The sequence below is a fragment of the Schistocerca serialis genome, chromosome 3, assembly GCF_023864345.2.
Source record: "Schistocerca serialis cubense isolate TAMUIC-IGC-003099 chromosome 3, iqSchSeri2.2, whole genome shotgun sequence".
NCBI classification, from domain to species: Eukaryota; Metazoa; Arthropoda; class Insecta; order Orthoptera; family Acrididae; genus Schistocerca; species Schistocerca serialis.
Genome location: NC_064640.1, coordinates 75,623,955 through 75,648,535, shown reverse-complemented (window position 1 = coordinate 75,648,535; position 24,581 = coordinate 75,623,955). Strand labels below are relative to the sequence as shown.

Below are 24,581 nucleotides of genomic sequence, written 5' to 3'. Positions count from 1 at the left end.
GAGGCTGTGCTCCATTCTACATTAAACTACGGTTAAGGTGTTGTGACATGCAGGGATGTGGTGGACATCCCCAAATATGACCTCAATGTTGAGTGGACCCAAGAAGGCATTGTGGACATGCAGAATATCATGAAAAGGGTGTAAGGCGATCTGATTAAATCTGACTCATTTATCCTCACTTTTAATGACACAAAACTTCGCTTAACCATGTGGCTCTGTCTCCCCAACCCAATGTGCCATTTTAAGTGCTAGTGCTTTGGGTACTCCACTCTTGGATGTAAGGCGAAAGCCACTTGCGATAAATGTGGTAAGGCTGCCCACAAAGAGGTTGGATGTTCTTCTCTTCCAAAGTGTGTGAATTCCTCTGGGGCTCACCCTGTCTGGAGTAGTGATTGCTGTGTCTTCCTTGAAGAACAGAAGATACAGGAGATCAAAACTAAGAGACGGATCCCCTATAGTGAAGCCAAAAAGATTTACAAGGCCCTGCAGCCCCCCACATTCGCTACCTCCTTTGCGTTACTTGTTAAACAGTCGGTTCAGAAATCTGTTGCTGCTATACAAACAGAAGCTATTAGTGTCAGCACTAGTACCTGCATTTATCAGTGCACTTGTGCTGCTGCAGTTACTTGAAAGCCTGCACTACCTCCCAAAACATCAGACAAGGCTGTGGTAGCCAAAGTTGTGGAGCTCCCTGCTCCTCCAAAGGTTCAGTGTGGTCCACCACCCAGTGCTGCCTGTACCCCTGCTGTGGTTGTGGCTCCGAAGCCTACCCACGACAAAAAATCAAAACGTCAAGCATCTACCACTGATGGATTCGGGAAGTAAACAGTCACACAGTGTCAGCATAATCCTCTCTGAAATTTCTCAGGATTCTTCTGTAGAGCTAATGGACTGATGTCAGATTGGGGCAATCATCTCTGCCCCCCCGCCCCCTCTCCAAGCCTGGGCCTCTAACCAGTATGGGCTCCCCTCCCTGGCAGAAAGACAGAGTGAAAGTGCAACCCCTGTGATAGATGGCTCCTGTATTACAGTGGAACATTGATGGGTTCAGGACACATGTAGAGGGACTGAAACTGCTAGAACAGGAATGCCCCTGTGCCTGTGTTTGCAAGAAACACACTTGCCACTGACACCCCTGTATCCTGTACCAAAGGGATGACCTGACTGGGGAGAGCCAAGGGAGGGTTTGCTGTGTTTGTCAGTAAGATGCACCACTCCTCTGCTTTCTCCTTGTTCTCCTTGGTTACTGACCTACAAGCAGTACCTGTTGCAGTTCATGTGGATCAGATCATCACTATGCTCACTGTACTAACTTCCAAATGATGTGATACTCTAAAGCTCTCATGGGCATTATTGAACAATCCTGATGCCCATTTCTCCTGCTGGGTGATTTCAATGCCAATAATGTGTTATGGGGCTCGAGCTATACTTGCTCTAGAGGTTGAGTCTTGGAGAACCTCATGATGTCTGAGGAGCTTTGCATCCTCAATACGTGCAGTCACACTCATTTCTCGGCTGCTACTGGATCATCCTCGGCCATCGACCTGTCTTTCTGCTCTCCCACTCTTGCAGACTCAGCTCAGTGGGAAGCAACTGATGATCTTATTCCAGTGGCCACTTCACACTGTGGATCAACCTACTGGATGGAGGATTGCTTGAACAGAAGCCACCAAAATGGATGGTCCATAGGGCTAACTTGACACAGTTCAGCCAGCTGGCTGTGTGTTTGAACACTGCAACGTTGTCCAGGAATGGGTGGAGCCTGTACCTTGGTGGACTTATAAGTGCCACTCAACAATCCGGGACAGGCTTTGATGGTTTAAATGCCACCCAACAGCAGATGACATCACAGCATATTGAGTCGTGAGAGCCTAGGAGGCTCGACACATAATTAAGGAGAGCAAGAAAAGGTTATCGCAAACATTCCTTGGCTCTGTCAACCATTCCACTTATTCTACCAAACTATGGGAAGCCACCAGGAGGATTTACAGTGAACAGTCATTTACCACCACCACCAGCAGCAGCAGCAGTGCTGAAAGAGGGGTGTCATTGCTCAGATGATAACAGAGCATTTTGCAGAGACTACTGACAATGCCAGCCAGGATCCAGCATTTTGTCAGTACCATGTGACTACAGAGAAGGGGGCACATTAGATTACAGATACAACATATCTGAGTCTTACAATTCCCTTTTTCCATGTGGGAGCTCTAATTGGCACTGTCCGAGACTAGTGATGCTGCTGCACCCAGTAACGACCAAATCCACTACAACATGCTTTAATATTTGCCAGCAATGTCAAAGGAAATCCTCATCGAATATTTTGAATTGATTTGGCAGTCAGGTCAATTCCCCAGCTTGTGGACAGAGCAATTTTGATACTTCTCCTCAAACCAGGGAAGGACCACACATGTCCCAGTAGTTACCAGAGTATTGCCTTAATGAACTATGTCACGAAGACCCTGGAATGAATGGTTAACCATTGTTGGGGATGGTTGTTAGAGACCAGGCAACTTATTAGCCATTCTCAGTGTGGGTTCTGGAGATTTCGTTCCACTGTTGACAACCTGCCCCCTGCTAGAGGCAACTATTCAGCAGGCTCTCCAACGTCAACATCACAAGCTCGGTATTTCCTTTGTCATCTGTTCCCTTCATCATATAGCCTTTCCTGTCTAAAGTGGTATTTTAGGTCCTGCATTGGTGACATGCTGTCAGGTCGTTTTGAGCAGGAGAATGGTGTCCCTCAGGGCAGTGTTTTAAGTGTTACCCTCTTTGCTATAGCCATAATCAGTATCATATCTACAGTAACGGAGTCCTGTACAATACTCAATATTTTTGGACTGGTCCTCCTCCAGTATTGCAACAGTGACTCATCTGTTGCCACTTACAGTGCAGAGGTTAGAGGAGTGGTATGAAAAGACGGGTTTTCATTTAATCGTTCTTTGTATTTTAAATTTACCACATTCGCATGTATGGTATGCCATTCTCCATTTCAAGGCTCTGTGAGGTTTCAGGGCCTCATTTTTTTACTCCAGACTGTTGTGGTTACCACACCTGTGAGACCTGAAAGCCAGAACCCAGAATGCACTGAATATCATAAAGTGTCTCAGCCACAGGCCATGGGGAGCAGACAGGATGTATCTGATCCAGTTTTATAAGGCTTTTGTGTGTTCACTACTGGACTATGGGTGCACAGTGTAGGGATTCGCAGGGCCTTCTTATCTGAAGATCATTGACAGTATCCACCATGAGTGGATTAGGCTGGCCACAGGTGCTTACAGGACTAGCCCCATACCCAGTCTCTGTGCTGAGGCTGGTGAGCTGCCACTTACAATATGAGGGCAACTCCTCATGGTATGTCAGACATGTAAGTTTCTTGCAGCTCTGAATTCACCTGCATACCAAACTGTTGCTTGTGTACCTCTGTAACACCTTTTCTCCAATCGTCTATGAGCAACGAGGCCATTTGGGATCCATGTACGGCATGTGCTGGAGTCACTTGGTTTGGACCAAGTACAATCCCAGATCCAGGGTTTTAACTGTCTGCCACCCTGGTTGTCGCAGAGATGCAGAATACTTTCAGATTTAGTGCGCTCTTGCATATGTTTTTAATACATTATTTAGGGATGTTTAACTGACCAACACACCTTTACAGCTGTCTTTACAGATGGGTCAAAACAGGGGGGGACTCCGTAGGTTGTTTACCCTGATCATGTCCTAACGCTTGACCTAACACTTTTTTCAAGTTTGGTTCTCAGATGGCATACTTAAGCTGGAACAGCTGTGTATAACAACTAGCACCTTCTAAATTAATGTGATTTTTTTGCCCTGGCTATTGTTTAAACTATGATAATACCAGGCAAATGAGTATTGAGTCCCCACACTGCATCCTTTAGATGTCTAGAATGTTTTTGGCTCAGTGCACATTGTCTTTTGTTTTCTTTACACTATCACAGCTAGATAAACTAAGACTTCCTCTCTCTTTTTTTTGTAATCAATTACAAACTCTCCATGATCTAAAGACAGGTTAGTGGAGTGGGATGTTACCCTTGGAGTTTCACAGTTTCAATTACAGGCTTCTAGGGATTGTCGAGGGGACTTACCAGATAAAGTAAGTCTGGAAATGTACTATTTGGATATAAAATAAGTGGAAATGTCTGATCACTTTCAAATGTTTTTCACAGTACATCCACAAGCTGAGAAGAGTGCCAATGTCAGCCTCTGTTGTAATTATGACATTACATACCATTTTCATCAGACTACAAGAATGGTTGTGGGAAACTGGCGCATTTGCAACTAGGAGGGTTGACTGTGGTACTGCACTGTAGCCGAAGAGGACAACTTTCATCTCATAGAAGAGAACCTGATGACGAGTACTCGAAACACTACCTGTGCAATGATCTCCTGTAGAGCACACAGATCAGAGCTCATTATCTCCACTGTTTGTATACCATGAACCGAGAGATTTGAAAGTGATGCGATATTCAAAGTTATTTTATGTCTGAATGGTACATTTCTAGATGTGAGTTTTTTGTGAAAACTTTATCTAGTAAGTCCCCTCTACAATCTACATCTACATCCGTACTCCGCAAGCCACCTGACGGTGTGTGGCGGAGGGTACCCTGTGAGTACCTCTATCGGTTCTCTCTTCTATTCCAGTCTCGTATTGTTCGTGGAAAGAAGGATTGTCGGTACTTCTGTGTGGGCTCTAATCTCTCTGATTTTATCCTCATGGTCTCTTCGCGAGATATACGTAGGAGGGAGCAATATACTGTTTGACTCTTCGGTGAAGGTATGTTCTCGAAACTTTAACAAAAGCCCATACCAAGCTACTGAGCGTCTCTCCTGCAGAGTCTTCCACTGGAGTTTATCTATCATCTCCGTAACGCTTTCGCGATTACTAAATGATCCTGTAACGAAGTCCGCTGCTCTCCGTTGGATCTTCTCTATCTCTTCTATCAACCCTATCTGGTACGGGTCCCACACTGTTGAGCAGTAGTCAAGCAGTGGGCGAACAAGCGTACTGTAACTTAATTCCTTTGTTTTCGGATTGCATTTCCTTAGGATTCTTCCAATGAATCTCAGTCTGGCATCTGTTTTACCGACGATCAACTTTATATGATCATTCCATTTTAAATCACTCCTAATGCGTACTCCCAGATAATTTATTGAATTAACTGCTTCCAGTTGCTGACCTGCTATTTTGTAGTTAAATGATAAGGGAACTATCTTTATATGTATTCGCAGCACGTTACACTTGTCTACATTGAGATTCAATTGCCATTCCCTGCACCATGCGTCAATTCGCCGCAGACCCTCCTGCATTTCAGTACAATTTTCCATTGTTACAACCTCTCGATACACCACAGCATCATCTGCAAAAAGCCTCGGTGAACTTCCGATGTCATCCACAAGGTCATTTATGTATATTGTGAATAGCAATGGTCCTATGACTCTCCCCTGCAGCATACCTGAAATCACTCTTACTTCGGAAGACTTCTCTCCATTGAGAATGACATGCTGTGTTCTGTTATCTAGGAACTCTTCAATCCAATCACACAATTGATCTGATAGTCCATATGCTCTTACTTTGTTCATTAAACAACTGTGAGGATCTGTATCGAACGCCTTGCGGAAGTCAAGAAACACAGCATATACATGTGAACCCATGTCTATGGCTCTCTGAGTCTCGTGGACGAATAGCGTGAGCTGGATTTCACACGACCATCTTTTTTGATACCCATGCTGATTCCTACAGAGTAGATTTCTAGTCTCCAGAAAAGTCATTATACTCAAACATAATACGTGTTCCAAGCTTTTAACAGAAATTGTGAAACATTCTTTATAAGATCAAATGGGATGTAGTAGGGTTATCAGATGAGTAACAAAGAGAATGAACACCAAATAGAATTAAGATCAGACAATGTGGTTTACTACATAGGAACAGAACAGGAATTAAATTCAAATGTAGGAGTCTCGATAAACAAGAAAATTGAAGGTGATATTACAGATTTTGAACAAATCTTGAGTAGAACGATATAACTTGTTTCAAAAATACACAAAAGATATTCTGTAGAGGTAATTAGTCTGTGTACCAATATTGTCACATTCTGGTGAGGAGAAAGAACTACTTTATGAGAGGTAGGGGGGGCTGATAAGTGGCAAATGCCCTACAGAATGATTCTATGCAGAAGTAGGACAAAAACTAATGAACTGTGGATAAGACACCAGAAAAGATGGGAGACAGGTTGTATGTTAGTAGGTTTTACTGTGCCCTTAACACATTCTCTCAAAAGAAAACAAATAGAAAATGGACTTGGCAGGGACCAAGGGGTACTAAAAGTTAACTTTTGTGCTCTCTTATGACTTTCATATTAGGGACTTGATATACTTCATTGAAAGGTTCAGGAAGTTATAACACAGATCGAGTGACATTATGCTCAGTTTCGATGTAGTTTTGTTGTGTTCAAAGTTGCTGCTAAAGGACTTGGTGAAGCACATCGGGTCCTTCTTCACGGATTATATAACAACTGTTCCATACTTACCTCACATTTAGTTACCTCATGTGTGATGGTGATTTCTGTGAACAGTTGGAAGAGGCTACTGTGTGAATTCCACTAAGTCCAGTGGTATCCAGTTGATTATAGAACAGTTCAAATTGCAGGCACGGGACTTGGCACCATAGCAGCTTACAGTGAATAACTAAAAGGATGACACCTTCATAGTGTGGATTCTGGTCTCCCAGCATATTGGACATTTAAATAACTGGTAGGACTGCAGCTGGGTAACATTCTCGAGAATTGTCACTATTTTGACAGGTTAACTCTCTGTTATTGCCAAGACACCTTTGAAATTAGAGATCACTGTGCGTGGCTATTCGAACAGTCATCTTGGTGTATGCATAAACTCAACACACAACTAGTACGACGACACAAAGATAACCAACATCAGATATTAGTGATGGTGAAATGTCAATGAACAACAGGTGAGCAAGTACCGTTAACTCTGTCCTTGTGTTGTTTGACCAGAGAGGGAGTAGGAATCAAAGTAGAAGTGGAAACATTAGTATCTATTTATAAGGTTACATTCTAGCTTAATTCTGAGACACTATCTGTTAAGACACTATCCCAATAACTCGAAGTGCACATCAGATTATCTGTGTTGTTACACTCCATTGGATGACCAGTAAAAAGGCGATACTCTCCAGTCATAGATTTGTCTATCTGTTATATGTCTGTGTGACGTTTCATCAGTTCCCCACACTCAGACCATCAGTGTGATAGTGCAGTAGCATAATAATGCCCTTGCAACAAATGTGCGAAGAGTATATGAGTTGTGACACATTGGAAATGAGGTACAAAACTTGGAATGGGTTTTGTAGGCAGTGGAAGAAATCTAATATGTGATAAAGCCTGACACTGGAGAAATACCTTTAAAGAAGATATTTCAGGCTCAGTGTTTTTTCTACTCAGCCAGAGTGATGGACAGTATGAGCTGTATACTCTGAAAATTCACCACAGAGACAATATATGGGCAGACAAAGTTGACGAGTGCCTCGGATCAGCCAGAGATCTACTGGACCCACTCACAGTATCAGGGGCTTACTTCATAATGTGTAGATGTGACAAAAGTGTAGATCAGTATAACAAGATGATTCATTAACACCAAGATCACAGAACATAAATGAAATTGCAGTCTGTGACAGATGGAAAAAAATCATCTGTGACTGAGCATTCATGTAATGATGCAAGTTGTTGTACAAAATTAGCTGAAACTCTAGTTATATCAGCAAGGGAATTATTGTACTCGATTGAGGAGACAGTGAGATCTATGAACATGATATCCTGTCTTAGAGAGAATGGTGACCACATGTAGCAAGTGTAAAGGCTCATTGAAAATGATCCCAGAGAGGCCCTTGAATGGTGCCGCCACAGTGGCATATATCTTCCACTCATGAACTTGACATTGGTTCACCAGAAGTGATGTAAGATAGTTCTTCAAGAATGCCAGCTAATTGTGCTGGTGAAACGTCTGATGATACAGCTTTGGTCAACATGTCAAGGTGTGTTTGTGAATATTTTGGTTATGTAACTTTTGTGTGCCAGGCTCAAGGATACCCAAGAAATATTGTGAGAGGCCACCGCCACCATACAGGCATGGAAACTCACCTTGGCACCTCTGTTGTGAGCAGCAGGCTCCAGATGCACTTATAATCCGGACATCTTTCTGCTTCCATGCCACATCCTTGAGCATGTCCGTATACATCTACTGATAGTGTGGACAGTTGCCAAAGTGTATGCTCTCAGCCATGGATGACATTGCTTCCAGCTTGTAATGGCGGATGTAGAAATTTTTCTGCTGACATGCACAAAACACAATAAGCCAAACCAGCCGTCTAGACTGTTCAGTTCAGTGCCTGCAGCCAGCTCAGGACAGTTATCTGAAGAGTAGATTGTGACTTAGCATTTGCTATTTATGGAGTAATAGAACAGCCAAGTGTGGTTGCTTCATTACTATCAGTTATACAGACAATCTCGTAGACTGCTGAGAGACAGAAAATATTATTTAGATTACATTGTATTAGGTTCAGGACGTAAAGTGCCCTGCAACACACTGTACGAAAGTTAAGTGGCATTGTTCTACAGACTCCTAAAAAAATGTTATTAGTTATTTCTTGAAGTGTTGCCATTTTTCTGTTCTAGTGCTGCCATGTCAAGCTTGTGTTTATGTCGCTGATTAGTAAGCATTTAATCTGCTACCATTGCAGAACAGTAGCAGTAAGCCACTTATCTGCTACCATGGATGTTTCAGCTGAATTAATTATAGCATTCAGTCACAACATTCCCATCAACCACCAGCAGTTACATACATCGTTTCTGATGAGTAAATTCTGTAAATTTACTTACTTTCAATTAAGCCCTGTAAGTATTACTCTGATATTGATATTGAGCTGGTTTTCTAGTGTTAAAACTGCTCTAGTGTACAGCATCTGGTCTTTTCTTACGTATTGCACTGGGAATTTTCTCTTCTGATATGAAGTAGGCATAGTTAATTCTTAAACTGTGAAAGGTTTCCAGATTCCATCCATCCATCTATCTGCTCGATGCAAATTTTGGATCTGATGTGTTAGGTGATACTTGGGGTATTTCAGTGTGGGAGATTAAGCTTGCTTTATCTGTTGCATTCTACGAGGGCGGTTCAGAAAGTAACCTCCGATTGGTCACAGTGCGGGTTGTGGGGGGAGTAGCAACACCATCTGTGCGTTCACGCACTCAACAGGTCAGTCGGCATCAAGCCGTGGTCGAGTGAACGTCGTACCTGCGCTAGTTTAGTTTTTGTGGCAGTTTGAAATGTGTGCTGCAATAGAAAACCCCGCCAAATGTGAAGTGCGTGCTGTCATAAGGTTTTTTACAGCCAAAGGATATTCTGCAGCAGCTATTCATCGTGAGCTTTGTGCCGTGTACGGACCAAGAGTTATGAGTGAAGGAGTTGTCCGTGAATGGGTACGTTTATTTAAAAGTGGACGAGAAAACGTTCATGATGAAGAGAGGAGTGGTAGACCATCATTGGTGACTGACGAACTCGTTCAGACAGTTGATGCAAAAGTTCGTGAAAATCGACATTTCTCAATGTCGGAGTTGTCTACTGGTTTTCCACAGATTTCTAAGACTCTCTTGTACGAGATAGTGACAGCAAGATTGGGTTACCATAAGTTCTGTGCACGATGGGTGCCCAAAATTCTTACCGACCACCACAAAACTCAAAGAATGGCCTCTGCATTAGACTTTCTGTCACGTTATGAGAACGAAGGAGAACCATTGTTAAACAGAATCGTGACCGGTGACGAAACCTGGATTAAGTACGTGAACCCTGAGACAAAAGAACAATCAAAGATGTGGGCACATTCAAATTCGCCTACCAAACCAAGAAAAGCCTCACAAGATTTTTCTGCCAGATAACTGATGGCAATGGTGTTTTGGGATGCCAAAGGGGTGTTGTTGGTTGAATTCATGGAACGTGGTACGACCATTAATCAAGACGTGTACTGTGAAACAATAAAAAAGTTACGACGGGCTATACAGAACAAACGCCGTGGTATGCTGACTTCCGGTATCGTTTTTTTGCACAATAACGCCTGTCCTCACTCTGCTCGCAGAACAACGGCCCTTCTTGAGTCCTTCAAGTGGGACGTTATCAACCATCCACCTTACAGCCCAGACCTGGCGCCAAGTGATTATCACCTCTTCATGCATTTGAAGAAATGGCTCGGGTCACAGCGGTTTGATGACGACGAAGAGCTCAAAGATGCGGTCACAGGCTGGCTCCAGGCACAAGCGGGTGATTTTTATGCAGAAGGAATTTCAAAGCTTGTGAAGAGATACGATAAGTGCCTCAATCGCTATGGAGACTATGTAGAAAAATAGTGCAAAGATGTAGTTGTAAGATGTATATATTAAAATATTTTTATTTAACTTGGTGTATTTTTTTAAATCAACCGGAGGTTACTTTCTGAACGGCCCTCGTATAAATTACATGTGATGTTTGTGTCAAGCATCATCCATTCTGGGTTGTTCATTCCATGTTACGAAGTGCGAATCAGGTGTACTCTGTGACCTTTTTGGCATAGGTCTAGGCACTGGTACTAAGTATAACCATCATTACTGTGCACGTAATGTATGCACTAATTGTATTATGCTTACTGAGGAATGTACCTATGATTTCTTTAGCCATCTGGATAGGCCCGACACAGCTGCAAGACATCCGCTGTGGCCAAAAATGTATTACCACACAATACTCCTCTTCTCAGTGGGTTGAGCCATATTGTTTAGACTCCTCTAGCAGTGTGCTATGAGACTTTGGCATGGAGATTTCAGGGTGTAATAGAACTACAGACATGTATCTGCAAACAAACAAAAATAAATTACGTAACTTAATTTTTTCAAGATGAGAGTTGAAACTTCATGACTACCTGTTACACATGCATAAATTACTCCATCGTTATAGGAGGTACAAGAAGAGCCAGTAAAATGAAACCTACCCTTCATGCCTTTGAAGCCTTTGGTTTCCATTTTTCAACACTACTTCAATGGAAGTGCAATGGTCATGAATGCCACCTGCCGTCTAGCAGAGTTCCATCAGCTGATGACCATTAGCCCTCTCCCCCCATTTCCTGTGTGTATTGCAATACAGGAATCAGTGTTATGATGAGATCACCTTCTAAACATCAGAAATTACCATGTCATTTGCAAAAACAGAGTAAACTTAAGGAGGGCATCTGGAGGAATCTGTGCACTGATAACTTTAACACTCTTAGCACCAAAGTGCCGCCTAACACCACACTAGATGCAGCAGTCAGATTAGAGGCCATAGGAGGGGGAGTGTTCATTGCAGTTGAGAAAAATATTATCTCTGTTCAGGTCAAAGTTGAGTGTGACAGTGAAGTCATCAGGTTGCATGTAACAGGTGTAGATGAAATTAAGTTAATTGTAGGATGTTTTTACTGGCCACCCGATTCCGCTGTGGAGAGTCATTCAAAGAAAGTCTACGGTCAGTTGCATGTAAATACCCAGATCAAGCGGTTTTAGTTGGAGGTGACTTTAATCTGCCGAGTATAGTCTGGGATGTCTACGGGTTCATTGTGGGGGGTACAGACATAGTCATGCGAAATAATTTTGAACACGTTTTCTGAAAATTGTCTTGAGCAGCTAGCTTGGCAGCCCACACACAATGGAAATATCTTGGACAATGTAGCTACAAGTAGGCTAGATCTTACCGACAATGTCAGTATAGAAATGGGATTTAGTGATTACGATGTCATTATAGCAACTGTGATTATGAAAGTTAATAAACCAGTCAAGATGGCTAGAAGAGTGTTCCTGCTAGATAGAGTAGATAAGCAGTTACTGACATCCCACTTAGTGAACTGGCATCACATAGTTCCAGTAAGATGGATGTAGAAGAATTACAGGCAAAGTTTAAATAGATTGTAAATCATGGTCTAAAGATTCACGTGCCTAGGAGGTGGATAAAGGGTGGAAAAGACCTATTGTGATTTAATAACGAAATTCCGAAAATCCTGAGGAAGCAGAGGCTGTTGCACTCTAGGTTCAAAAGGGGACGCACAAATGGCGAAAAGCAAATGTTAGTAGAGATTGATGCATCTGTGAAAAGATGTCTGCTTGAAGCATACAACTACTGCCTCCATCACACCTTAGTAACAGGATTGTGGAAGTTGAAGATAGCGAAACAAAAGCTGAAGCTTTAAATTTCACATTCAAGATATTGTTCACACAGGAGAACTGTACAAACATACCATCATTTGACCATCAGACAGACTGCTGTATGGACGACATAGAAATAAGGGTACCTGGCGTAGAGAGGCAACTTCAAGATTTGAAAACAAACAAACCACCACATCCAGATGGAATCCCAGTTTGATTTTACAGAGTGTACTCGACGGCATTGGCCCCTTACTGAAGTTGCATATATTGTGAATCTCGTGCCCAGCACCAAGTCCCAAGTGACTAGAAAAAGCGCAGGTGACTCCAGCATATAAGAAAGGTAAAAGAATGGATCCTCAAAATTAAAGACCAATATCCCTAACTTCTGTTTGCTTCAGAATCCTTGAAAATATTCTCAGTTCAAATATACTTTCTTGAGGTTAAGAAGCTTATGTCCATGAATCAGCATGGTTTGAAAAAGCAACATCCATGCAAAACTTGGGTTGCCCTTGCCTCGCATGATATACTGCAAACTATGGATGAGGGCAGCAGGCAGATGCCGTATTTCTAGATTTCTGGAAGGCATTTGAACACTGTACCTCATTGCAGGCTGTTAACGAAGGTACGAACATATGGAATAAGTTCACAGTTATGTGAGTGGCTCTAAGACATCATAAATAATAGAACCCAGTGTGTTGTCCTCGACAGTGAATATTTATCAGAGACAAGGATATCATCAGGAGTGCCCCAGGGAAGTGTGATAGGACCCCTGTTGTTGTCTATATATATAAATTAATGATTTGGCAGATAGGGTGGGCAGTAATCTGCGGTTGTTTGCTGATGATGCCGTGATATACGGTAAGATGTTGGAAGTTGAGTGACTAGACGACTTAGACAAAATTTCCAGTTGGTGTGATGAATGGCAGCTAGTCTAAATCTGGAAAAATGTAAGTTAATGCAGATGAGTAGGAAGAACAAACCTGTAATGATTGGATACAGTATTACTAGTGTTGTTTAAATATATGAGTGTAACGTTGCAAAGTGATATGAGATGGAACAAGCATATGAGAACTGTGGTAGGGAAGCCAAATGGTCGACTTCAGTTTATTGGGAGAATTTTAGGAAAGAGTGGTTCACCTGTGAAGGAGACCACGTATAGGACACTGGGGCGACCTATTCTTGAGTACTGCTGAAGTGTGTGGAATCCATACCAGGTTGGATTGATGGAAGACTTCAAAGTGGTTCAGAGACAGGCTGCTAGGTTTGTAACCAGTAGGTTTGAACATCACATACGAGCTACGGAGATGCTTTGGGAACTCAAATGGGAACCCCTGGAGGGAAGGCGCCATTCTTTTTGAGAACCACTATTGAGAAAATTCAGGGAACCGGCATTTGAAGCTGACTGCCTAACGATTCTACTGCCACCATCATACATGTATGGACTAAGAGGATAAGATATGAGAAATTAGGGCTCATACAGAGGTGTACAAGCAGATGTCTTTCCCTTGCTCTTTTTGCGAGTGGAACAGGAGGGGAGATGACTATCATCATGATAGTAATAAAATTTATACTGCCAGTTCTGAGTAAGGAGAATACAATGGCTGTTAAGCTGCATTCCCTGCCTCTTTGGAATTTGTATCAGTTATGGTGTTTAGTACAAAAGTTACTAGTTTACGCTTAATATGCTGGCACTTCATTCGGAGGAAGCTTTTTCGAATCCTGGTGGCGAAATGAATTTTTATCACTAGTATTTACCAAGATGATTGAGGGGAGAACTATTGGCGGTGTGAAGCTTTTAATTCCTGTACCTCCATGTAATTGAATGTTGGTGTGTACCATTTCTAAGTAACATACCTCAAATGTGACACTTAAATTCTGACTACTCCATGCAGTACTTTAGAGTGAGGCCTCTCCTGCTCCTGTGGTACTACTCAAGAGACATATGCTGTATGCCATAAGCTAGTTTTATCCTGTCCCTCCCTTTCATTTCCTATCTATCTGTAATGACAAAAAAACACACTATACTGCATGATTTCATCAGTCTTTAATGCGAAACTTGATGCTTCATCACACAATATAGATAAACATTTAACATTTCACATCTGTTACAGCAGTCCCTGTATGTAACTCCACAATTTTATGTTTGGGGAGGTGACAGTGTGAAATAATGTGTCTTTCCTCTGAAGGCTACCATTTTGCTGTAGAGTTGGGAGAGCCGTGGCACTCTCTTAGGAACTGCTGCTTGTGAAGTTAACTGTCTGCCTGCAGCATGTCTCGTAGTAGTCGCTCCACAGGGACTGGGTCAGAAATTGATAGTCCTTTGCCGGGGCACCAACATTTTTCTATTGTATTCTTTATATTCTTATCTGTTAAATTTATTTAACCTTTGTTCAATTTATCATTTGTATCATAAGTTTATAAAACTTACAAATAAAGTGTGTGATATATAGTGGAAAATGTAAACTTTTATCACTTTTGCTGACTCTTGTCTCCTAAGATTAAATAGGGACACTGGAGACCTTGATGTCCTTTTTAAAACCTAGATGTGAATGGGTCTTCCAAATATCTTACTACTCATACTTTAACCAACATATTTAAAACCACAGGATTTGCAGTGGGTCAGTGCACAGTGCTTTAGTTGAAGGTGAAAGGCCCTATCGTGTAATTGTTGCTTGTCTGAACATGTAATATTAACTAAATTTGCGTTTATAAAATTGCTGTTGCTGTGTTGATTTTGCTTCATTTTTATATTAAAAATGTCATTTTTAGGCACAGATGCAATTGACATACTCTGTGGCAGAGTAATCCCTGTAAAATTGGGGATCATTGGTGTTGTTAACAGATCCCAGCAGGATATAATGGACAATAAGGTAACAGAGCTGCTTGTGTAATTTAAGTGTAATATTTCCTTTATGTAATCTGAAATTTTAGTCACTGCCCTTACTATTCTTGCTACTTAATTTCACAGATACTGTCTGTACAGTTCCAGTTTTTATTAGTACAAACTGTTTAAACTTGCACCATTTTCAGCTTAAGTGCTTGGCAACTATACTTTCAAATTAAACTTTCACATTCTTCTAGCTATTACTTCACAGATATCTTATAACTACACACTGACATTTTACACCACGTAACATGAAAAACAGATATCTTATCACTACACACTGACATTTTACACCACGTAACATGAAAAACAGTAAAATGTTAGTAAGTTTTGCTGCACACTTAACACAGTGTACTAGAATAATGTTAATCCAAGATTTTACCTTATTTTATCCATTTTGGTTAGAGAACACCGCAGCTCTTTTCGTAAATTACACTGCAGGAAATACTGCAATCGGTCATAAGTTTTTTGAAATGATTTTATTGTACCATTACTGGTTTCAGACCTGAGCCCATCTTCAGATGGTAGTGCTGACTTCATTGCAAGTTTTACATGTGTATCTTCCTGGTAACCACTCTTCTACATATTATAAGACAGAGGTTTTATTTTCTTTTACAATCTATATTGTTCAGTGAATTGAACTAATAAGAGATGGCAGATAAACTCTACCTTTTATCTTGCATCTGTTCTAGGAAAGCTTTTGCACTTCAGTTGCAGACAAGATACTGAATTCTGTGCATACTTTTCTGATTGGTTCACACTGTAATAGACTTTAGTGTATTGTACTGTGCTAATAGTCTCTGCTGAGTAGGTACATCCCCTGATAGATTGCAAATCAAAGATATAGCTATAAAGTTGTGAGTATACGAAATAATGAACAATTAATGACTGATCATCTTTTTGACTTGACATTACGTATGACAAAGCTGACAGTAGCTAAAATTATGAAAGTCTGAAAAGCTGACAATCGCTTACCTTCAGGAGATGCAACTCCCATTACTGCTAATGCTAAAAAACATATTATTTTTAATTTTTGTAACTACACATTCCTTACTCAGAGAAGGGGAGAGGGTTAAAGTGCGACAACATTTAGGAACTCTGCATCAGAGTCATGGCTTTCATAGCTGCTGTGCATTCTAAACACAGAAAAAAATATTGCTAGAGAAGAAATCTGATGTTAGAGCTATTTGGGGAAGTTTAGTTCAGTCATTTGCAAAAGCTAGATCTTTGTATATTTGTGACAGAATTATGTTATCTGAGGAATTTTATGGTGAATGATGGAGAGCACATAGGTCTACAGCCAAAATCTGCATTTGCGTTTTTTTTTAATTTGTTAAGATACAACTTGTTTAGGTGTTGGTCAACAGCATGTATGAATTTAACAAAATGTATTACACTGTGCTGTCAGTGATAAATGATATTTATTCTGCTACCAGTTTTGGTCTTAAATCATCTTCAGTGGCAGCTTTGCACGTTGATAAGCCAAGATTGCCTGGACCAAAACCGGTAGCAGAATAAATATCACTAGCACAGTGTAATGCATTTTGTAAAATTCGTACATGCTGTTGACCAGCGCCTAAATAATATCTTCAGTTTACTGCCAAACACAGCAAAACAGACAATCTTGGCTAATCGACGTGCAAAGCTGCTGTTGAAGATGGTTTAAGACCAAAACTGGTAGCAGAACAAATATCAATATCACAGACAGCTCAGTGTAATGCATTTTGTAAAATTTTTTGGACATCTCGAATGCGGCCTTTCTATAACTTGTCTTCAAGTCTGCTCACCAGTGCCTCCTCTCAAATTATTTAGTGTGAACTAGAGAAGGTCCTTCAGAAACACGCAGCAGTCGCAGCAGCTCGGGGATCCAAACTTTCATGGATATTTTGTTTAGCTTTTCAAAAGAGATTCACATAAGCACTAGAGCTGGGCTGTAAAGTGACAAACTGTTTTAATTTGGGACAATTAGCATACCAATTCGCTATTAATGCCCTCATTTTTTCAATTTTGATTGTAATGATGTATCCTGTTGCTGAAGAATAAGTGTACTTTATACCTACATTCATTCTCTTTTTACATTTGATGGATGACATCATTAGGAAATAATAAGTGCACAACTATCACTTCTTTGTGTCATTTGTTGCATTTAGATTTTGAGCAGCCTGTCATTCCTAGCATATGTTGGCAGAACCCCAAATGCTGAGTGTTGTGTCACTGTGTTAGACATACTGGAAACTTTCCCAATATGACTCTACTGCTAAAATTTTACAGGCAGTTGATGATGTAGTACCTACAATTTAGTTAATGTGATAGTAGATGTAGGAGGTATCTTTTTTGGGTGTATAAGACGCAATGTTTTCAGTTGCAGTTGTTACTGTGTGCCCAGACTGACCTTCATCTTAGTCTCTGACATTAAACTGCCGAAATGATATATATCAATTTGCAGTATATCTCTGCAGTAAGTGTAAAACAGATATCACATATTCAAATTATGGTTAAATTTGTTTTTTTACATTTTCAGTCAATAGCAGAATCGCTTAAAGATGAAGCAACATTTCTTCAGAGGAGGTACCCAACTTTAGCAAATAGAAATGGAACACCTTACCTTGCCAAGACACTTAACAGAATGCTGATGCATCACATACGTGACTGTTTACCTGATCTGAAGGTAGTTCTCTCATTTTAAATGTTAGAATGTACATATTTGTTAAAGGTGATTTTTTTTTCCTTATAAACTTGTTACTATTAGCTCTCATTTCGTTGTTTCTTGGAACTTGCATTGACTTTTTTCCTCATCATTTTTAGTCATCCATAACTATAAATTTCATGCGAAGAAGAAAAAAATTGAGTTGATTGATTGATTTCTCTCTTTCTTTCTTTCTATTCATACAGACAAGAGTGAATCTTATGATATCACAGTTTCAAACATTACTTACATCATTTGGTGATGATGTGTCAGACAAGAGCCAGACACTACTTCAGATTATTACAAAGTTTGCTTCAGCCTATTGTGCTACTATTGAAGGAACTGCGAGGCACATAGAAACTAATGAATTGTAAGTACTTGCTGTATAATCATGCTTTATATTATGATGTAATTGGCACATTATTGGATAGTGCTGTGGTGTCACAGAAATAATGAAGATATAATTGAGCTTATCATGGTGTGGCCATCTTGAGTCATGTTTTAGTACAGTTCACTTTATTTACCTCAGCTGAGCTATGAATTAGTTCCTTGAATGATCCCCCATTCATTTCCTCCATACCTCCATATATTCAAACACTTGCTGTCATCCTGCTCATGGTCCAGGTGGTGGCTGATGCAAGAGAGATTACCGCACAACATAGTACTCCATGGCTGAAAAATTTTATTGGGTATCACCATGGTCATTATCATCCTCCTCCTCCTCCTCCTCCACCCAAATCAAATTCTTTGAATAAGGTTCATGAGTATAGAATTAGTAGTTCATACTCCAGTATTAGGTGTGTCAGTGGAGAACAAAAGAATTGAGAAGATTGAATAACAGGACAGTATGTTAGTACATTTTGTGGAGAATGAAAAATACTGATAACTGAAAGCAATATAATGTGGTGTTCCCCTTGTTATTTCATCTCCTGCGAAGGGAATGCCACCATCTTTCTGTTGTGAACTGAATACGACCTGAAGATAGATGTACTGCTTGACAAGCCCTGTGTATCACAAGCTAAGATAGGATCTGACTGGCAAGATTCAAAGAAAAACTGTAGACCTCCTCAGGAAGAGTTCTATTCCCACAAATTTCGTCCAGGGCCTGAGTCAGCAGGCTGTAGTCCCCCAAGATTGTACAGCATACGGAGGATTCAAAAGGATGGTTCCACTCTTTGCCACACTGTAAGGCCGGTATTACACTATCAAATTTCTTTGTCAAAGATTTGATCAAAGATGTGATCCAATATTCCGTCCAATATATTTGACAAAGATCTTTGACGTAGCGCTAGAGGGGGTATTACACTGTCATCAAACTTTTCGTCAAAGTTCAAGATGGCTGACAACAACTTGCTACAACCGCAGCAGCTCTACATACTCCAATTGCATTGTGTTCACATGTGGGAAAGAAGTGGGGGAAAAAATGGAACCATACATACGAGGTTGACAGTCTTAAAAGTCCTGGGATTACAACTTGATAATAAATTCAGTTGGGAGGAGCACACCACAGAACTGCGGAAAGGCCTTAACAAATCTATATTTGCAATTCGAGTGTTAGCAGACATAGGAAACATAAAAATGAAAAAGCTTGCGTACTTTCATTCCTTAATGTCATATGGGATAATATTTTGGGGTAAATCTTGAAGTCAAACAAGTTTTCAAGGTCCAAAAGCGTGTAATACGTATTATTTGTGGAGTAAATTCACGGACCTCCTGCAGAAACCTCTTCAAAGAACTGGGTATACTAACTACTGCCTCTCAGTATATTTACTTCTTAATGAAATTTGTCGTAAATAATATATCTCTTTTTCCAACAAACAACTCAGTTCATACATACAATACCAGGAACAAAAATGATCTGCACAAGGACTTAAAAGCGTCTGTGATCTATTCTGTTACTCGTTTTTATTCTCTGTGGGTGTTTTTAGTATTTGGAAAAAGGGACCGATGACCATCGCAGTCTGGTCCCTTTAATCCCACAAACCAACCAACTTACTTTAGTTCAAAAAGGGGTCCACTACTCAGGAACACTCATCTTCAATAATTTGCCAGGAAACATAAAAAATTTAGTTAGAAATAAAGATCAGTTTAAAAGGAGCCTGAAAGACTTACTACTGGCCAACTCCTTCTACTCCATTGGCGAAATTTTTAATAGAAACAAATGATGTATTGTATTTATTCATACTATTAGTATTGTTATTTCAGCTTAAAAAAACATCGACATGTTCCACATCCACGAGGCTCTCCTCAGCACGGATCTATGGAACGAAAAACTAATCTAATCTGGGTGAAGCCGTGGGTTTTACGACGACACGATAAAAGCATTCAACAAAACTTCTTACGTGAGCTTACAGTGGAAGACGTCAAGTTGTACATCAATTACTTAAGAATGGATGAGCATACATTTCTGTATGTGCTCAATGAAGTGTATCCTCATATCAGAAAGCACAAAATTCACTTAAGAACTGCTACATCTTCTGAAGACAGGCTCACTATAACACTCCCATTCCTTGCTACAGGAGAGGGTTATGTTAGGTTAGGTTAGGTTAGGTTAGGTTAGGTCAGGTCAGGTTAGGTCTCCAATCTTCTTAATCTATTTTTGGGCCGGCCGAAGTGGCCGTGCGGTTAAAGGCGCTGCAGTCTGGAACCGCAAGACCGCTACGGTCGCAGGTTCGAATCCTGCCTCGGGCATGGATGTTTGTGATGTCCTTAGGTTAGTTAGGTTTAACTAGTTCTAAGTTCTAGGGGACTAATGACCTTAGTAGTTGAGTCCCATAGTGCTCAGAGCCATTTGAACCATTTTTAATCTATTTTTTTATTCAGGGTGCCTCACGTTGTAAAGCGCCTCATCAGCTTCAGACATCTCTATTAATTTTGTAGTTGTCGGCACACACCCATTGTATTTACCGGCAATGGTTATAAAAACACTACAGACGACAGTACGCTGCAGCGATGCTAGCACTCCATGTGGTAACATGTCACATTGCAGTGAACAGAAGACAAGCGGTTTCTTTGATCAAATATACAGCGAGGCCCTAGATTTAATCAAATATTGGACGACATTTGACAAAGTCCCTATTACACTATCAAATATCTTTGACAAAGATATTGGACAAAGAAATTTGATAGTGTAATACCGGCCTAAGCAACATTGGAGCACCTACCTATTTTGTGGGTAAACATCTTACTTCGGCGTTGCAATTTCTCATAGATGAAAGTGACAATCGTATTTAGACGATTTCTTAGGATGCTTGAATATGCTTAAACTAAAACAGTTGGATCTTTCAGTGAACTTCGATGTTGTATCCTTATTTACAAAAGTGCCTCTATGGGACTCATTAGAGCTTATTCACAACAGATTTTAGAAATACATTGTGACATTATCTAAACATATTCCTACCTCAAGGTATTTCTTATGTAATTCCAAGTAATTTGAACAAGTGTAAGTTGTGGCCATGGGAATCTGTAGTTCCCAATGTGCCCAACTATTTTACGGAAGACTTTGACGGACATGCACTTCAGGTGGCAATTCCCCCAACCTTCCTGCTTCTGGCGCTTTGTAGGTGATGTGGCCCCATGAAATAGACAAACTGTGTGTGTTTCTTCAACATTAGAAATCACTCCATTTGAATATTCAGTTATCCATGGAAGTGGAGAGAGGTGACACCCTACCACTTCTGGGTGCTACGGTTAGAAGAAAGGTCGATGGAGCTCAAGACACAGGTATTGCAAACTCCCTCTCACAGGACGTTATTTGCAGGCCAAAAGCTGTCATTACCCTCCACAGTGCAGTAGTGTCTACGTTCCTATTTGCATAGAGCACATGTGGTCTCAGATCCCAACAGCCTGCTAAGTGAGCTGCGACACCTAAGATAAGTGTTCCAACAGAATAGTTATTTTGATAAACAGTTATACAACGTATTATGAAAGGCAAACACAACTCGCACACACATGCCCAATGTCTATGGCAGAGACAGTGGTTTTTGTGTGTGTGTGTGTGTGTGTGTGTGTGTGTTTGGGGGGGGGGGGGGGGTGTTACTCTGAAAGAAGGCTTTTTTTGGCTGAAAGCTTGCTTGTTTAGCAGTCTTTTTGTTGTGTCTGTCTGTTACTCTGCATCTCAATTGTGTGTTGAATATCAATCTGTCCTTTTCATAATATTGTCACTATTCCATCCTGGATATTCCATTGTTTGATATGTAATGTATTCTGACCAAAGTGAATTCATTGTTGGGGTGTGAATGAACATGCGGAGGCATCCACTGCAATTGCCTTTGATGGCATGTTTTCGAGAATTGAAGGGGTCCTCAAGAAATAAAGACACTTAGTGTGTTTTTTGTCCGCCAGCAAAACAGTAGAACTTCTTACAATTTTAGAAAACGGGGTCTACTTAAGATCACTTGCCGGTATAGGAAGCCAGACATGTCACACTGTGCAAGAATGTTGTGCTGAACACTGGTATGACATACACGCGTGGGCCAGCTTGACAAATCAGCTGTGGTGGAACACTGCCTGAATATGGAGCATTGTATGGTCTATGAAAAGACTGAAGTTTTATGCCCAGCAAGTTTTATGCCCAGCAAGTTTTATGCCCAGCAAGTTTTATGCCCAGCAAGTTTTATGCTCAGCATCATCATTCTGCAATTGTATTTTTGAGGAGGCCATACTTATCTGTACAGCAGACAATTTTATCAACAAGGATGTGAATTTTATCGAAGCACTGCTTGAAATCCAGCACTGGCTGCCAGTAAATCAAAATGGGGAGAATCAGGGACTTCAGATTTTTGACCTGACACAGCACATTGCTGACAGTTAATTTAACTTTCAACCACAGCAACATCTGGCAACACAGTCATTATCCACTGCACGCTTGCAGAAAGCCTTTCTTCAGCACTCAGCAGGGGACACAATGAGCAGTACTTCTGTCCAGTTGTGAGTGCCTCTCTGTGTGTGCCATATTCCAGCCCCAGGCCTTGACAAATTTTGATGCTGCTGTGCAAGTATCATCAGTCACATCTGGCAGCAGTAAATACCACAATATTTACAACCTGAAGATATTAAACAGTTGTTTTGGTGAAATACTGTTGGATGTCCATAAGGTTATCCAGTGGCATACCTGAAAACTGTATTACCAACAGATCTGCGAGGAAAGTCTGAAAAATTATAAGCACTTATGCACTGAGGAAAACTACAAGTGAACGCGTGATCCATAAAAATCTGTGGACATGGACTTATTTTTGATGGTTTACAATATTGTTACAGAATACCAGAGGGCAGGATCTATCAGATCCTATGTTCTTAACTTGAAATATTTGAGGATGACTAATACTTTCTTTGATTTTTGGTTGATATTTCAGTCATATGGGGGCAATTTTCATTCTAAAATCATGTTTCTAATAGTTTGCTGTGACTTCCCATCATGCAGTGTCAAATTTAGTTTGGTTTTCTTGTGTCAACGGATAGAATTTCTTAATAGTTCAACAATAAACATAAATTGCTACAGTCTATCATTTGTAGGTGGAATGAGGGGAAAAAATAGATGTTTTATACACAGTCATAGTGAAAGACAAACCTGAAGAGGTCGCAGCAGTGTCATAGTGGGGACAGAAAACATATTATACTCATCACACAAAAGGTAAGAAAAGAACTGCTGAATCACAATGTGAAAACACACGCGTGTGAATCAAAGCAAATCATAATGTATGCATAAAAATTGGTAGCTGATTTATGCAGGTTGTTCACACAACCATGAATGTGTACCAACATTTTTATGGATAGGATTTTGTGTTTTTTGTGGGTTCATGTGCAGAATTTGTGGTAATAAATTACAAGATAACATCCAGTATCCATGTTACTTGTTGGAATTCACAAATGACATTGGATCTCTGATAAAATTTCAGTTGCAGTACAACCAGCCTTGTAGAACCAAATGAATGTACTGTCGAAGATATGCTGTAGGATAGATGGGAACAAGCAAGTGTGAATATAATGGCTCAGCCACACTGTGCAAAATGCAGAATTGTCTGATACTAAAATATATCATTACTGAGAAGAGGAATAGATGTTAGTGATAAAAACCGTAGTGTAAAAATTATGTTGCTTGACTTGTAAATGCCAAACTAGATATCTGAAATGAATACGGTAGTTCATTCAGTTACAGTGTACCATTCTTGCAGAAGTGAAAGTTTCAGCTCCATGTGCATAGCATTCTTTGTTAAAGTTATATTTTAACGTTGATTTGAAGTGTTTGAAGGGCAAAGTAGTTCCATAAAAGGAGGTTTAAAAAATAGTTTTGTGAATGGTTTTTGTGATAATTTTCTTGCAGATGTGGTGGTGCTCGGATGTGTTTCATTTTCCACGAAACTTTTGGGAGAACTTTGGATACAATTCACCCATTAACAGGCCTTAGTAAAATGGATATATTAACAGCAATTCGTAATGCAACAGGGCCTCGACCAGCATTGTTTGTTCCAGAGGTTTGTAAAGTAAATATTATTTCACATACATATTTAGTGATTCTGATGTTAAAACTATTCCACATTTTATAATACTTGAGTGGTGATTTGCCCGGATTAATTTGAATTTTTGGAAAAATTGATTTTTACCGAGAAAAGCTCTGAGAATATGGAGTTATTCTAAGAGACTGGTGGAATCTTTCGAATTTTGAGCTGTTTGTTGAATACTGATTGAAGGGTGCTTTGAATAATGTGTTACAAATTCCAGAATGTATTTTTGCTCTGTAGGGGAATGTGCGCTGATTTGAAACTGTGCTGCAGAGTGAAAATTCATTATGGAA

At 40.4% G+C, this 24,581-nt stretch overlaps 1 protein-coding gene across 5 annotated transcripts in view; it reads left to right on the top strand.

Annotated features, from left to right (window-relative positions):
- Positions 1 to 24,581, top strand: part of LOC126469734 (dynamin-1-like protein) — a 107,835-nt gene that overhangs the window by 47,752 nt on the left and 35,502 nt on the right. For 4 of the 5 annotated variants that reach the window (XM_050096938.1, XM_050096939.1, XM_050096936.1 and 1 more), the window contains exons 6-9: positions 14,988 to 15,088; positions 17,624 to 17,770; positions 17,995 to 18,158; positions 24,111 to 24,270. In XM_050096938.1, coding sequence (XP_049952895.1) covers positions 14,988 to 15,088; positions 17,624 to 17,770; positions 17,995 to 18,158; positions 24,111 to 24,270 — 572 coding nt within the window. The remainder of the gene's footprint in view (positions 1 to 14,987; positions 15,089 to 17,623; positions 17,771 to 17,994; positions 18,159 to 24,110; positions 24,271 to 24,581) is intronic. The other variant, XM_050096940.1, reaches the window with a different exon arrangement.